This window comes from Pundamilia nyererei, unplaced genomic scaffold, assembly GCF_000239375.1.
Source record: "Pundamilia nyererei isolate P.nyererei 1_Seehausen unplaced genomic scaffold, PunNye1.0 scaffold00013, whole genome shotgun sequence".
Classification (NCBI taxonomy): Eukaryota; Metazoa; Chordata; class Actinopteri; order Cichliformes; family Cichlidae; genus Pundamilia; species Pundamilia nyererei.
The window spans coordinates 3809227-3823173 of NW_005187414.1; the positions used below are offsets into that span (position 1 = coordinate 3809227).

The 13947-nt window shown below is 44.2% G+C and overlaps 1 protein-coding gene across 6 annotated transcripts in view; it reads right to left on the reverse strand.

Annotated features, from left to right (window-relative positions):
• The window catches only part of klhl29 (kelch like family member 29), a 264330-nt gene that overhangs the window by 112783 nt on the left and 137600 nt on the right, over positions 1–13947 (reverse strand). For all 6 annotated transcript variants that reach the window (XM_005724914.2, XM_005724913.1, XM_005724915.1 and 3 more), the window contains 2 exons: positions 7873–8020; positions 3392–3925 (listed from right to left, as the gene is read on the reverse strand). In XM_005724914.2, the coding sequence (XP_005724971.1) occupies positions 3392–3925; positions 7873–8020 (682 nt within the window). The remainder of the gene's footprint in view (positions 1–3391; positions 3926–7872; positions 8021–13947) is intronic.

Consider the following 13947-nt stretch of genomic DNA (forward strand, 5'->3'; position numbering starts at 1 on the left):
TGTGTGTGTATAACCTCTTTTTAAGTTTTGTGGATATTATACATGGTTATGCTGAGGATATGTCGGCCAATTTCCTCTGAAAATGCCTTTTGGTTAAACTGTCAGCGAAGAATTTGCACTGTTAAATTTTTATATAACTTTAATGCACACAAAAAAACAGCTGCTTGTTTAAGTGAAAATACACTGATGGGGTTTTTTGCACTAATAAAGTTGTAAAGTATTTTGTCTAGTGTCAGTTATATCGTCAGTTATATCGTTATCGCAAATTTTCAAATGTATATCGTGATAAATATTTTTGGTCTAATCATTAGTTTGAAAATTCTGAACACATTTTAATGATCACTCAGTCACTGTGATTCTTACTGTCCACAATAATGAGCTAACACAGCAAAACACGTTTCAGATTTTCATGTATTTTGAAACTGGCTTTTCTTTTGGAGACCTCGACTGTAAATGTGTCCGTCTCTTAAAGAACGCTTCAGGTTTTCATTGCTAACGTTCTCTATGAAGCTGTATAATAACTCTTTATTCTGTGACAGGTGAACACACCTGTCAGACATAGGATCCCACACACATTTTGTATTTTACCTTCATGCAGCTGTTTTTCATACATTTATAGTGGACATAATATTTCCTAATGCAATTTGCACTCCTCTCTTACACAAGAGTCTTGCTTTTACTGTTTTTAACTAACTTCATTTTTACTTTTGTTTTGTTATCACTGCTGTAAATATATAAATTCCTGCACTCCCTAATAGCATAAGCCACTTACCGGGTGCCTGTGGCACTTTTGTTTAACTGGGTCACTGTGTTGTGACTGCACTATTTTTTACTCTTTGTCATGTTGCTGTAACACAAAAGTTTCCCTTGTGGGATAAAGTATCTATCTATAGGAGTTTGGTTCAACTTCCTTTACTAAAATTGTCATACTTGAGTTTTTTTTTTTTTTTTTAAAAGGACAGTCACAGTGAACACACGCTTATCAGATACTTACAGGAACAAAGTATCAGATGCCGATACCAGCGTTAATATTGATGCTGTTAATATTTGGATCAATCTGCCCACAACAACTTTGACTATAGTATGGACGCATGCTGGGCGTCTGGAGGGAGACACCTTGAGCATTTGTGTTTTGTATGCAAAACTTCATATTGAGTCATACTTCTTTATCAATGTGAGCTTTAAAAAATATAGCCTTATTACCCCAGATGCTTCTCTTGGATGCACGCTGTATATCTAAAGTTCCCTTTTTAGGGTTTGCAAATGACTGCATTGTGTTTTAATTTAATTTCACACAGCATCCCAGCTTTTCTGGAAAAGGAGGCGTGTGTTTAAGAACCATTTCCTTCCCTGGAATCAGGGCAGAAGCTGATAGCCGTGCACACACGCCTGACTCTTATCCTTTCCACAGCCATTAGAGTTGCCGAATACCAACCTGAAGCTGCTTTCCTTGATTCCCACAAACTACTTAATTTACTATTTTGTGTTCCGCCTAAGCAGAAAATGCTAACAGCAGGTCCTCGATAATTGCAACAGAAGAAAGCCAGAACGGAGGTCACGAGAGTTTTCCCTCCATATTTTAACAGTATGCCGCTACAGCAGGACAGTGGGTGTCCTTGCCACGCTAATACGTGGTGTTAATTGACGAAAAGCCCAAAACCTGCGAGCGGCTGGAATTTGAGACTTCTCAAGCATGCTAAAAGGAGGGAGGGGAACGAACAGGGACAGGGGAAGTGGAAGATAGAGATAATCAAAAAGACAGATCAGCCGCAGTGGGCGCTGAGTGGTTGGGATGGCATTGTTGTGATTACAGAAGCGAAGTGAAGTGCCCTCGTCAGCCGAGAGAGTCTGCTGAAGAGACGTCACGGCTGCTAATTTACTGGTGCTCAACGCTTTACCTATTTCCACTGTCCTTGTGACATTACCACAATGACATGCTTACTAATATCTATTCGGTGCCAGGCAGGAACTTTAAAAAAAAAAGCAGACGAAATGCTTGAGGAGATGTGAGATTCAAGTGCCTCAATTTACAGTTTGACCTTCACAGAGGCCCGCACAGGATTTAAAGTGTATGATGTCTGCAAATTGACACTGGGATGTTTCCCTTTTGTCTTTGAAACAGAGGAGCTGACAAAAACTGTTCCCACACAAACTGAATATATTACAGTAACTTTATCATTACTTGAATCACAGGAACAGTGTGTGCTTCCACAGCTGGGTTAAACAAGAAAGCCTCGCAGCACATTTCCTTCCTGTAAAACTGATCAGTATGAACACTATAATTGCCAAAAAAATTAAGCTTCTTTGGCCTGTTAGAAGACTCCATTTTGACATGTGGATGCTTAATGGATCGAGACAGTCTATTCAACACGGCAGAAGCTAAAAAGCTCTTATTCGATAGAGACCGGACCAAGCAAACGAGCCCATCTAATTATCCATTTCCAATTCTACCTGCAGTCTCATTTCGATGTATCACAGGCAGCCCCCAAAATAATTGCTTTTTTGCAATCTACAAGTTCATTTGCACACATTTTATTGATCAAAATGAGTCAGGAAAAAGAAAACAATCTAAACCTAAATTAAAAGCTTCATTAAATGTGAAAATTGGTCGGGGAATTGCGAACATCTGTTTCTAGCGCCCTGCGTCATAAACTCCAAGGTTAAAGCAAACACCAATTTATGGCGTGCAGTCTCAGGCACGAGCTGGAGCTGTGAAGCACCTTCACAAACACAGCGTAAGTCAACAAGGCTTCAAAAGATTTCTAGGGAGATGTGAGGGCAGGGACTGAAAGCTCTTCCTGCCTCGTGTTTAGCAGGACTCTTCTGCAGTGCAGCTAGGAGCAGTGAGAAAGATTAACCCGACACACTTGGAAACAAACGCAGAGCACAAATCTACAGATGCTGATGTTTTAGAGCAGAGATACCTTCTACTTTGCAAAGAGTAACAGTAAAGGGCCTTCTTGCAGGATATATCTATATATTTTTTTGGGGAAGCACCAATCTCTCTGCTGGCTTGAGGTGCTTCCATGTTCTCGGTGACCTTGGATCAGCTTTGAAGTGAACTGGCTCCGGTAACAACTCTCGCTTGAGTGTTTGCAGCCTTGTTTATGACTGCTGGCATCTGAAACAGCCTGGGCATACAGACCGAGGGCAGAGGCCTAGGCGTTTCATTCCAGCGCCACCACACAATAACAGGAGGTCACGAGGAACAGAGAGTCCAGAGTACGCCGATTTAATACCAAATACCACCTTCCTAGCTTGGATTCGTCTGAGCGACCAAACAAATCTGCTTTGATGTACTCTTTCAAAGTTTTAGAAAGGGATTCATAATCTTTTTTAAAAAACATAAAGAAAAGATCGTCTTTAGAGTTTTTACAGTGCCCTTGCTTACCTTTGGGATGTCCGGGATCGCTGAACTCGTACTTCCCGCTCCCAACCGTCCGCAGCATTTGCAGCCCGTTGGGACCGTCCTGATTGTCGGCAGCCGTCTGCTGCCCATGCGCTGCTGCTGCCGCCGCCGCCTGTCCGTTGGTGAGAGGCAGGGTGTGGGGCTGGATGAGGCTGGGGTGAGAGGTTAAGTGGCCGTTGCCAATCATGCTGTGAGCGTTTGGATGAACCACCGGGTTGGCCTGGGCAGTGAGGGCGGATGGTGTGACCGTCGGCTGGGCTGAGGCGTACGGAGGCTGGCTGGGCATGCTCAGCACCATAGAGGGCGGCTGCTGGGTCGACTGCGGCGTCAGCTGGAAGTGGGCGGTCATGAGGGGGTGTTGCGGGGGCACCGGCGTCTGGATGGATGGGGTCACTCCTATGATGGGCGACTGCGCGGTCACGCTGTGGTTGAAAGAAGGCGGCTGAGGGAGGGCGTAGGTGTGGGACAGGAGACTGGGCTGGCTCACCGCCGCCACTGGTGCAGGCCAGGTTGGAGCTGAGGGGAAAGAGGCAAAAAACTACAAATCAATTTCACATTTTTTAACGCCAAGACAAAGTCAAGATAAAGACTTCTATGCTGCCGTGCTATTTAGGTAAGCTGCACAAAGCCGAAAGCAAGAGAAGCGTGCTAATTTTAAGTCGTGATATTACGTGATCAAATACAGACAGAAAACAGCATGAGAAGACAGACTCCAGCTTGAGTTGTGTTCCTTACCACGCCACAACTGTCAGTGTGCCGCTCCACTTCAGTCTAAGTTTGTTTTTGACTCGAGACTTAATATAAAACACAAAATATTTGAAGGGACGTACAGATCAGCACCCAAAATCAACATCGTAATAAGATTAAGAGATTTATTTTGCTACAAGATGAACAAATAGCTTCCTGAACGTGAAGGCATACATGTTCATTGCATTCGGCATTTGGCACCATTATCTGTGCAGGAGTCTGTGTTTACCCAGACACTCTGAGCCAATCATTTCTCTACCCCGAGGCGTTAGATGCTGTGGATGTGCTGGGAAGGCCATATTGGACCTAAACGCCGTCTCCCTCCCTCCCTCATCCACTCCAACTCCTTCATCTCTGGCTCCTCCTGCCACGGCCCAAGCTCCAAAAATAGACTAGCGCTCTGCTAAGGGGCCAAAGGCTAAATGACAGCATGCAAAAAGCTGAACAAAAAAGAAGAAGAAGAAGAAGAAGCCCGGATTATTCATGGTACTAGCCCTGCAAGAGTCCAGGCGGAGATGGATGGAAAGAGAGGGAAAGAGAGATAAAGACAGACATTGCGAATAAAAGGAGAGGTCAGTCCAGTTCATGATTCACGTCATTGAGCCAATCGGCACCAACACTGCATTTTCATTTCCCCTCTTTTGAAGCCCATCTTGATAAGGGATGGTAATCAAAAGTGTTGGTATAATGGTTGCACATGCTGCAGAGGCTCAAGGTTTTAAAGGAGCAATGGAGTTGACTGGAACATACACACATTTTCCATCTGCCCTGCAGTTCTTTCTTGACTCTTCTTTCAGTCTTTTAAGAGGAAAAAAAAAAAAAAGAATTTTGCCATCGTGACCCGACAACAACCTAAATTTATAGCGCTCACCTGCAAGGTTTAACAAAAACGAAGAATCCGCGTCTCTAATTTTCGTCTTATTCCCTCAGATTTAACCGTTGAACTCCGCTTATTATTTATTTATTTGCAGAGCAATTTGCTTGAGTGCAAGACTGACATTAAAAAAATAAAAACACGACTATTTTTGTACAAAGAAGCGAAAGTTGAAACAAAACTTCTTTTTCAAAAGGCAAACTTTCTTTAACAGACAGAACAGTGAAGTTTCTGTTGAAAGAAACCGTTGATTAATTCTGGCACAGTTGGCAGAGAGCTCTCTGGCAACACAGTTCAGTGAAGTGTGGAGAGGAGCTGGCTTCGTTGCAAACGCCAGTCACAGCTTGGAATAGCGCGCGCACGTGAATCAATATGCAACACTATGCTTGAATTGGAGCGTCATATGCGACAGCGTGCCGGTGCTGGTGACATCTCACTCTCCTCACGCTTCAACTCCAAGCTGTGGTGTGGGTGTGGGGAGCTGCTGTGGCGACGGAGCACAAAAGCTCCACGCCGTCCTAGTGCAACTGCAACGCTCCTGCAGCGAGCAGGCTTCTGCTAAAGAAACATTCCTCGAGTAACTGATCGGCTGTTTAATAATTAATCCGCAGACCACGCAAATTATAATTAGGAGGGGAACTGAACAGGCAGCAGCAGGGGTTGCAACATGTTTTGAACATGATACTTAGCCACCACAGAGTCACAGCTGTTTGTAATCTGGATTTGTCGAGCCAGAATTTCCACCGGAGCGCGCACCGGGCCAGTATTACTCTTAAATGAGACGCATTTGTGATGAGCAGGAAGCGCACGGGCCAACAGAGCAATGGAAGGAAATTAACAGCTCTAGGGCAGAGCCATTCTGGGTGAGTTCATTACAATAGGAGTAAAAAAACTTACTCGTTACTGTCGGCGCTGTGCTGCGCTGCCGCTCCGTACACGTCTTAAAGTGGCGTGAACAGAATAAGGTCGACATCTAAATTAGACCTGCTGGAGATCATTTGAAGGACTTTCGCAGTTTTGCTATATCGGTTTGATTGAGGCTAAATCAGCCCCGATTAGTGACACAGTAACGAGGGTGACAAAATGACGGCAAAGGAGGATGGTGGGAGTCTGGAATGTGGGTGAGGGGATGCAGCCGACCCCGCTCACCGCAGTCCTGATGCAAACTGACATTTCTATAATTATATGCCTAATTAAGCTGGTTTATGTAAAGTTCATGTTTATGAATGAACATTATGCATGATTGTGTATGTAAAGCAAGCATATTGCAGAGGCGAGTGGGTTTATTTAGGGCAACGAAAGATGGCTTATTAGCATTGGATGCTAGTTTAACTGGCCAGAGCATCTAGATGCGAAGCACAAGTGTAGAGTGTGTGTGTGTGTGTGTGAGTGTGTGAGTGTGTGTGTGTGCATCCTGCTCTGCACTTACATGTAATGTACAGCTCTGTAAGCTCATTTTGGGGCTGCACAGAGAACACGGGGTCTGGATTTATGCCTTAATTTGCTGAAGCATTATTTGTATTCAAGTCAAAGCAGGCAAAGGTGCACCAGTTCTGTTTTTGTGCCTCATCTAATTAGCATAGTAACAATTATTAACTTCTATATGATTTAAGCATAGACTACAGCGGCTCTGACGCAACTTAAGACAGGAAAACACCAGCAAGCAGAAAAATGCTTTAAAAGCACACGAAACACAGCGAAAATGCTTTTGGAGAGACGATGATGTCACAGAACAGCTGGTGAAATGACATGCTAACAGTAAACTTGTATCTATAATATTACATGAATCACGGGATTAAAACAAACACTACCTGCATATTTTTCTCCCACTTCTTTTGAGGGCGGCTCAGAGCGATGCTTCACATGTTCTGCTCCGTCACAATTTTGTCTCCTCAAAAGCTCTTCTGCTGTGTTTTATGTGCTTTTTCAGCATTTTTCTACTGGCTGATGTTTTCTTAACCCTTTAACATCACACAGGCCGAATGGCTTTAAGTAAAATCATCTTTCAAACTACACCCACGAACCAAAGCTAGCTAGCATTACAGCTCAGCTTGTCCCCTCTTATTGGCACACGCTTCTCATCAGGTGTAGCTACATACTGTCATCTCCACAGTTCAACAGTTGGCGGCTGTAGATTAGTAGAAGAGAATATATTTCCTCCATGGAATAACCCTCATCACTTCTTGAAAGAGGCATTGCTGCATATTTTTTTATTTTCTTGCTTCCAGCACCGCCTGCCATTTAGTTCCGTTCTCTTCCAAAGAAGGCAAACATCTCCAGGGCATTGATCTTCAAAACCAAGCAACACCAAAAGAAACTGGATGGATAAACAGCTCTACAGCCAGAGGGAACAATATATACATTTGATTATGAGGTCAACTGTCCCTTTCATAGCACTCTACTCCTACAGCGAGATCTGCTACCATGTGACACACAGGAAGAGTCGGGAGCACGGTGTGTAAGTGGACTAGCTAAATTTCCTCCTTCAGGGTCACGCATACAGCCTCGCATATTGCAGGTCCATCGGGAACACAAAGGCGCAAATAATGTTGTATTAGACTACCTCGACAAGCCGGCGCGAGTGAAAAGATGAGCCTAATTGAAAGAAAAAATACCCTGGTTTTGAATCAGGCTGCTCCTTTTTCAGTCTGCAGCTTCTCATCATTTGGTCACATCAGCACAAAACACCTGATCTTTCTTACCTTTCCTATTTTCTTTAAATATATATGTATGAAATAAATATTCATAAAAAAATACAAACACACATGTACCTTTCTCAGAATTGGCTTCATCCCTGCTACATGTGCGTGTGTTTGTGAATGCTGTGCGTGTGATTCATTACCGGTGGGCTCGGCATCTCGATGTTGCTTAGCAGGGGGCTCATCTGTATCCCACGGTGTGAGCTGGTTTATAGGAGTCTGTCCCCACCTCACGCCTGGAGCCAGCAGCAGTCCCGGGACCTGGGTGTCTCCGGGAGACAGTCCGGAGACCTGCAGCACGGTGACACACACAACAGTGCCGATTAGGGGATTATATGGGAGGGGGGAGAGAAGAAAAACAGGAAGAAAAAAAAAAAGGAAAAATGTGTCACATCCTTCACTAAGCATGTTTATATAAAAAAAGCACCTGTTCCTTTATGATGTGAAGAGAAAAAGTGACAAATGACAGCAATCTCAACTGTTCTTTAAGGTCTTGAAGTGAGCCATGATGATGGTAGAGAGGTGTATAATTAGCTGTGAGTGAGTGATGATTACAGACTATATAACAGGAACAAAGGGGGAAAAATCCTGTTCAGGGCCTCAAGAATCTTAGCAATGTTTCTCTTGTTGTATACTAATAACAATTAAACTTTCAGGCGTGGGCTACATTCAGATTCTCCCCTGGAGATTTTCTTTATCGTCTTCCGTGTTGAATTATTAACATTTTTGTTCATTCAAGCGAGATAATAAAATTGTGAACCAAAACATGACAAATAGATTCAATAAGAGAGAAATCTTTTTCTCGGGGACGGGAGACAAGAAAAATGTAATTTCAAAAAAGAAAATGAAAAGCTAGCTTACAATGTGTGCGCTGGGTGGGCGAATCAAACTTCACCAAACCAAACTAAGAGTTCCCCGAGCCTCTCTTTGCACCCACGTCTGTAATATTTTGCTCTTGTCGGGCAGTAAGAAATGTTATCAGGCAAGCGCAGGCTGATGAAAACACAGGGTCAATCACCACTGGACCTCTGAGCAATATTCGCCTCCCCTATCTCCAGTTTTGGACGCACACTCTAACAACCAGGCGGGGAGAGAGGGGGCCTCCCTCCCCGCCCTGCTCACACCAGAGTTAATAGAAAAGACCTGGTCACCAGGCCCCTCCTGTGGCCCGGCTGATCCCTCCATCCCTCTTTCTCCATCCCTCAATTCCATTATCCCCCCTGACCCGGCGTCCACTTCATCAAGCACGCCATCATGCATTCCAACAGCTGTGTCGACAAAGCCCGGCAGAGCACGGACTGACCGCACAAAGACCCAAAAAGAAAAAAAAAGCAATCCAAACAATTCTTCCCGCAGTGAATTATTTTGCAGCTTTACATACTGGATCGATCCGTTCCTGGAAAAAGTCCCTCTTTTGCTTGAATATGGATTTATCTCAGCTTTGCAGGACCTTTAACACCAAGATATTACTCTGTATTGACGCAGCGCCACCATCTGCTGTCTAATAAACAGCTGCACAATAGCAGACAGGTTCAATGAGCGTCACTTACTTGATAAATCTATACTGAAAGTTATCTGACAGTTCGTATGTGTTTGTAAGGGAGGAGGAAAGGGGGGGGGAAACAGAGGAAACATCTCAAGGCAAAATAGAAAACAGTGTGATGGAGTGAGAGAATGGAGGCGGGTTTAGGGGGGAGACAGGCTGTCAGGTCTTTCTGTCCATCTCAACCTGTCGACTTCAGACAAGAGAAAACTGAAATGGTTTACTCAGAGGATGCCCTAAGCGCTCGATTCCTCCTGAGAGCCCTGGAGACTTTGGGAAATAGAGAACGCCGACCATTTTCAAGGTGTGGACTTTCCCTGTGCTTTCCGTGGCCCACTATTTATTTTAATGAGCATTTTTTCCTCCTCTGCTCTGTGTGTTTCACTGTACTCCTCTCCAGCCATGCTTTACTTTCCCCTCTATACAGGCAACTCCTCATTAACTCGCAGTATTGACTCTCTTACATTCTTTAAGCCCTGCACCTGACTCGTGGCGTTCTCTCATTAATACGCCCCGTCCATTTATCCAAAACAGAAGGCAAAAAAAGAAAAAAAACAAAACAGGAAACAGGAAAGATCTCTTCTAGTGAAAAGCAATCCGTCTGTCACGGTTTTAGTGCACCAGGTAAAAGAGAGAGGGGGGGGAAAAGGTTCTTAGTCAGCGCCATCACATTGACAGCATATCAGCTAGACTCAGGAACAATCCTGACTTCAAAATGATCAAGGTTAGATAGGAAATACACAGACACGCAGACATATACACAGTGGAAACACAGGTGTGTATGTACACACAGCAGGTGGAAATACAAGCACGCACACACACACAGAAGCCAGGAGATATCAGGAGGGATGTTTATTAAGATGGCAGACTTGCTGCAGGCAGGCAGGAAGGTACTGTAGGTTCTGGGACAGCGCCTGCCATTTTCTCTCAATTTTATTTGCTCTCCCTATTTCCAGTCCCCTCCTCCCTGGCCACCCATTATCACCGGGCAGCAGATGGTTTCCTCTGACTTGACAAAAACCATGCTGGAGAAGAGGAGGGAAGCCAGATAAATAATTCCAGAGCCGTGCCAAACCATTCTGTGTTTGTTGTCGAGCTGGCCGGGGAGCGCTTTCTGTACGTCCGCATGCAACATCCGTGCACGCGGACGTGCAATGTGGCGCTTTAGAAACAAACACCTGCTGACACCTATGCACACAAATCTGCACACATAAGTAAACGTAAACACGAGCGATGATCTTAACAAGTCGTGAATCTTTTTTTCTTATTGTTATTGTTACTATTTTGGTGGGTGGGCTCGTATGTTATTATAGCCTCAAACATCATGTTGCTATATAAAGACGTGAAGTATAAAGTCACACTTTGAGTTGTAACTCGAGGTCCTTCGTTCTATGTTTTGATAGCAGGTCCAGCTGCACATACGTGCTAATTCCTGAGAGTGCTGTATTTAAAAGTGCCGGCCCTTAATGGATTTATTAATGAAAATAAAACGGCGACCTCCCCCAAGAGTGATGGCAGAGGGCAGTGTAGTAGAGTGCAGTCCAGACATGTCTGTGCAGGCTTACAGTAGCATGTGAGAGTCACATTATCCTGGTTAAATAAAGGTTAAATAAAAATAAATAAAATTAGAGAGATGTTCTGCACATTTTGCAATGTGAGTGAGGGATAATGGTTGCAAATCCATGGGGGGGGGGTGCTTTGGCCAACCCATTAGGTTTTTTTGGTCCGGGATTCTGGTGCTCTCGTGGGAGGTCCAGTTGCTCTTAATGTTACAGCACATTTATGTAAACTAACTCGTTTTTTGGGTCAATAAAAGACCTGAGTCGAGAGTACTTTTAACTACACGGGCTGATCAAAGCAATATCTCTCATACCCGAGACACTGAGGCAACTCTAAAGAAAACAAAAACTGGAAATCTTTAGATTTTAAATTCAAAACCTCATAAACTCACAAGCAGTTATTCAGTTTTCTGGACCGAATAATCAGTTTATCAACTATTATTTCAGGTCTAACACATAACAGGTCAGCTTCTGCAGACGCGCATAATGCATTAACAGCTTGGAACATTGCTATTAAAATGTGCATCACTGAACTTGCTCTATATTTAACAGGAACTCTGCATATTTTGCTCACTGCTGTACTGCAAAACATGCAATCTGAATTTGAAACAGCTATCCATCTGCTCCTCAGGCACACGCAGCAAAAGGAGAAACATCCCCCACCCTTCCTGAACCTCTGAGTGTTGCAGACATGTCAGAATCGGTGCGTCGAAGAGAGGAAGGAAGATAAAAATCGAGACGAATCAGGCCCGAACATACGCCCGTCCTCCTCGCCTGGACACAGCGGTCATATTCTGCTCGGCGTATCGGCCGTTTTCTCGGACACGGCGAACACTGACATCTGTCACTATGTGCTCTCTACCATCCTGCAATAGCAGGCAGCATTATTGTGCTTACCAGAACCTCTTGCCACTGGCTACCATCTGCTATGAGTACATATAGGAGGGGCCTTGTGGTGATCCGGGGCTCTGGGCTTTGATTGCTTTGAGTTATCCACAACATCCACATCCAAATAAACAGAAAAGCGTTTGCTCATGGCTTTGTGTTTGCCTTAGCATTTTGTTCGAGCCAGCCCTCGTCTGTGAGAGTTATTGCACCGGTTCAATCCTATAAAAACACCGAGTCGGACACCAGGCGAAACCACCAGCACGGACATGCTGCATAAGCTCCAGCACTTTGTACCTATTGTGCTTCTAATATGGGCCCTGCATTCATTAGCGTAAAGATACAGCGCTTCGATCCAGCTGAGAGAAATTACTTCATTGCTCGACTTGGGGAGAAACTGCAGGAAAGAGCAAAAGACAGCGACAGAGAGAGAGAGGGATGAGTATGTCTGTAACGCCCAGATCCCATTGGGGGTAAACAACATTACAGCACACACTGATCAAATCAACTAACTGCTACGAGATTTAATAACAGGTCTGGGTGGAAAAAACACACACAAAAAAAACAACAAAAAAAAACAGGTGTAGCGAGAGCAAAGCCGCTTTTGCAAAAGAAGGGAAAATAGGAGGAGAGGAGGAGTGCTTCAGGAGGGCCTTAAATGGAGCAATGGGCTCCCACAAACACACCGAGCTGGTCAATAACAATACCGCATTGAAAAGCTAATCTTGTGAAATGTCATTAGCACAATTGCCAGACACAATGAGATAGCGATGCGCGGCGTGCAGGCCGGTGCTATGTACACAGGTTGATTGTGTTCTACCTTTTAAAATCCTGTGTTGTAGCGAAGGGGGAGAAACACGGGCTACAAGTGAGGAGGAGGGTCGCCGCCGTGCGAAGTCAATCACTCGCTGTGGTTATCAGGTGGCCAGTGTGCAGCTGTTTTACAGGACGGGTTATGGTGCGCCAAGAAATGTTCACGGGCTCTTTGCTGGTTGAACAGGAGCCGCCATTATGGTTTCATTTATATGCAATAAATAAATAAATAAATAAATAAATAATCGCACTCTTCCCCTCCCCGCCTGCTATCAGACTGCTGTCTTTGGGGAGATGCACGCACACAACTGTAATCGTAATCAAAATTTCAATAACAGAAGTCACTGCCTTGCTATATTGGATGAACCCATAAAAATATCACACTGTAATTCCACACTATGAACAGATACCCTCCCTCCCAAGAAAAAAACAACACTGTATGCTGGTAAGGAAATGAAATTTTACTCTAACAGAATGGCTTTTTCTTCCCTTTGGCTGAGCATGGAGTGATACAGTGAATTTGGTTGAAATGTGGTGGGTGATGGAAATAATGGCTCTCCCCGGAGACAAGAAACAGAAAGAATGTCAGCGAAGGAAGGACTGAAAGATTGAGAGGCAGAGTAAGACAAACCCATCCATCACGTCGCCTTTTATCATTACCTTTGACAGATCATTTTCAGCTTTTCTAAAATAGAGGATGGGGGGGGAAAGAAAAAAAATCTTCTTTTTCCTCCTCCTCCAACTCAAAGCTCCAAACCAAGTGTGGTCCCAAACTGACCAGGAGCGTGAAGAAGTGGACAAAAGCGCACAACTCATTTTCTTTCGGACATTATTCACTTACTGTAGAGAGGTATCTCCTTTCCATGACAACGCGCTGACACCTAAATGTGCAGTGGATTTGTTCTGGACTTCCGTCATAATAGTGCTGAATGCTGGAGCGAAACCACGGGGCGGCTGTGTCCAATCTATTAGACTGGAACATAGCAGAGCATCTCACAAGTAAACAAAGAGACTACTGCGCCATTTTTGGCAGCCATCTTAAAAAGCGAGCGGCGCACCAACGTGCCGAACAGCCTGGTGGCATAGATGGCGAAGGCGCGTATTCAGTGTGATGGCTGCGCGCTGAAAACATGGAGAGGAATCGAGGTAATGCTGCTTTTACTCCAACCGGTCCAGCGAAATGTCTTCAAATGCTGCGATTAGACGTGTCGAGCGCAATGTGGAAGCGCTTTTCTCTAAAATTGAGAAGCAAATCTTTGTTTAAAAAACCTTATTGTGAATGCGAAGCTGTTTTAGCCTTACCGAAGCACAAAATGTGTTACATTTTACCTACAGGTTTAAACCAATTTAAACCGAAAAAATAACCTTCTGTAGATGCTTGTGACTCCAACTCCAAAGTACTTTTACATTATTATTAT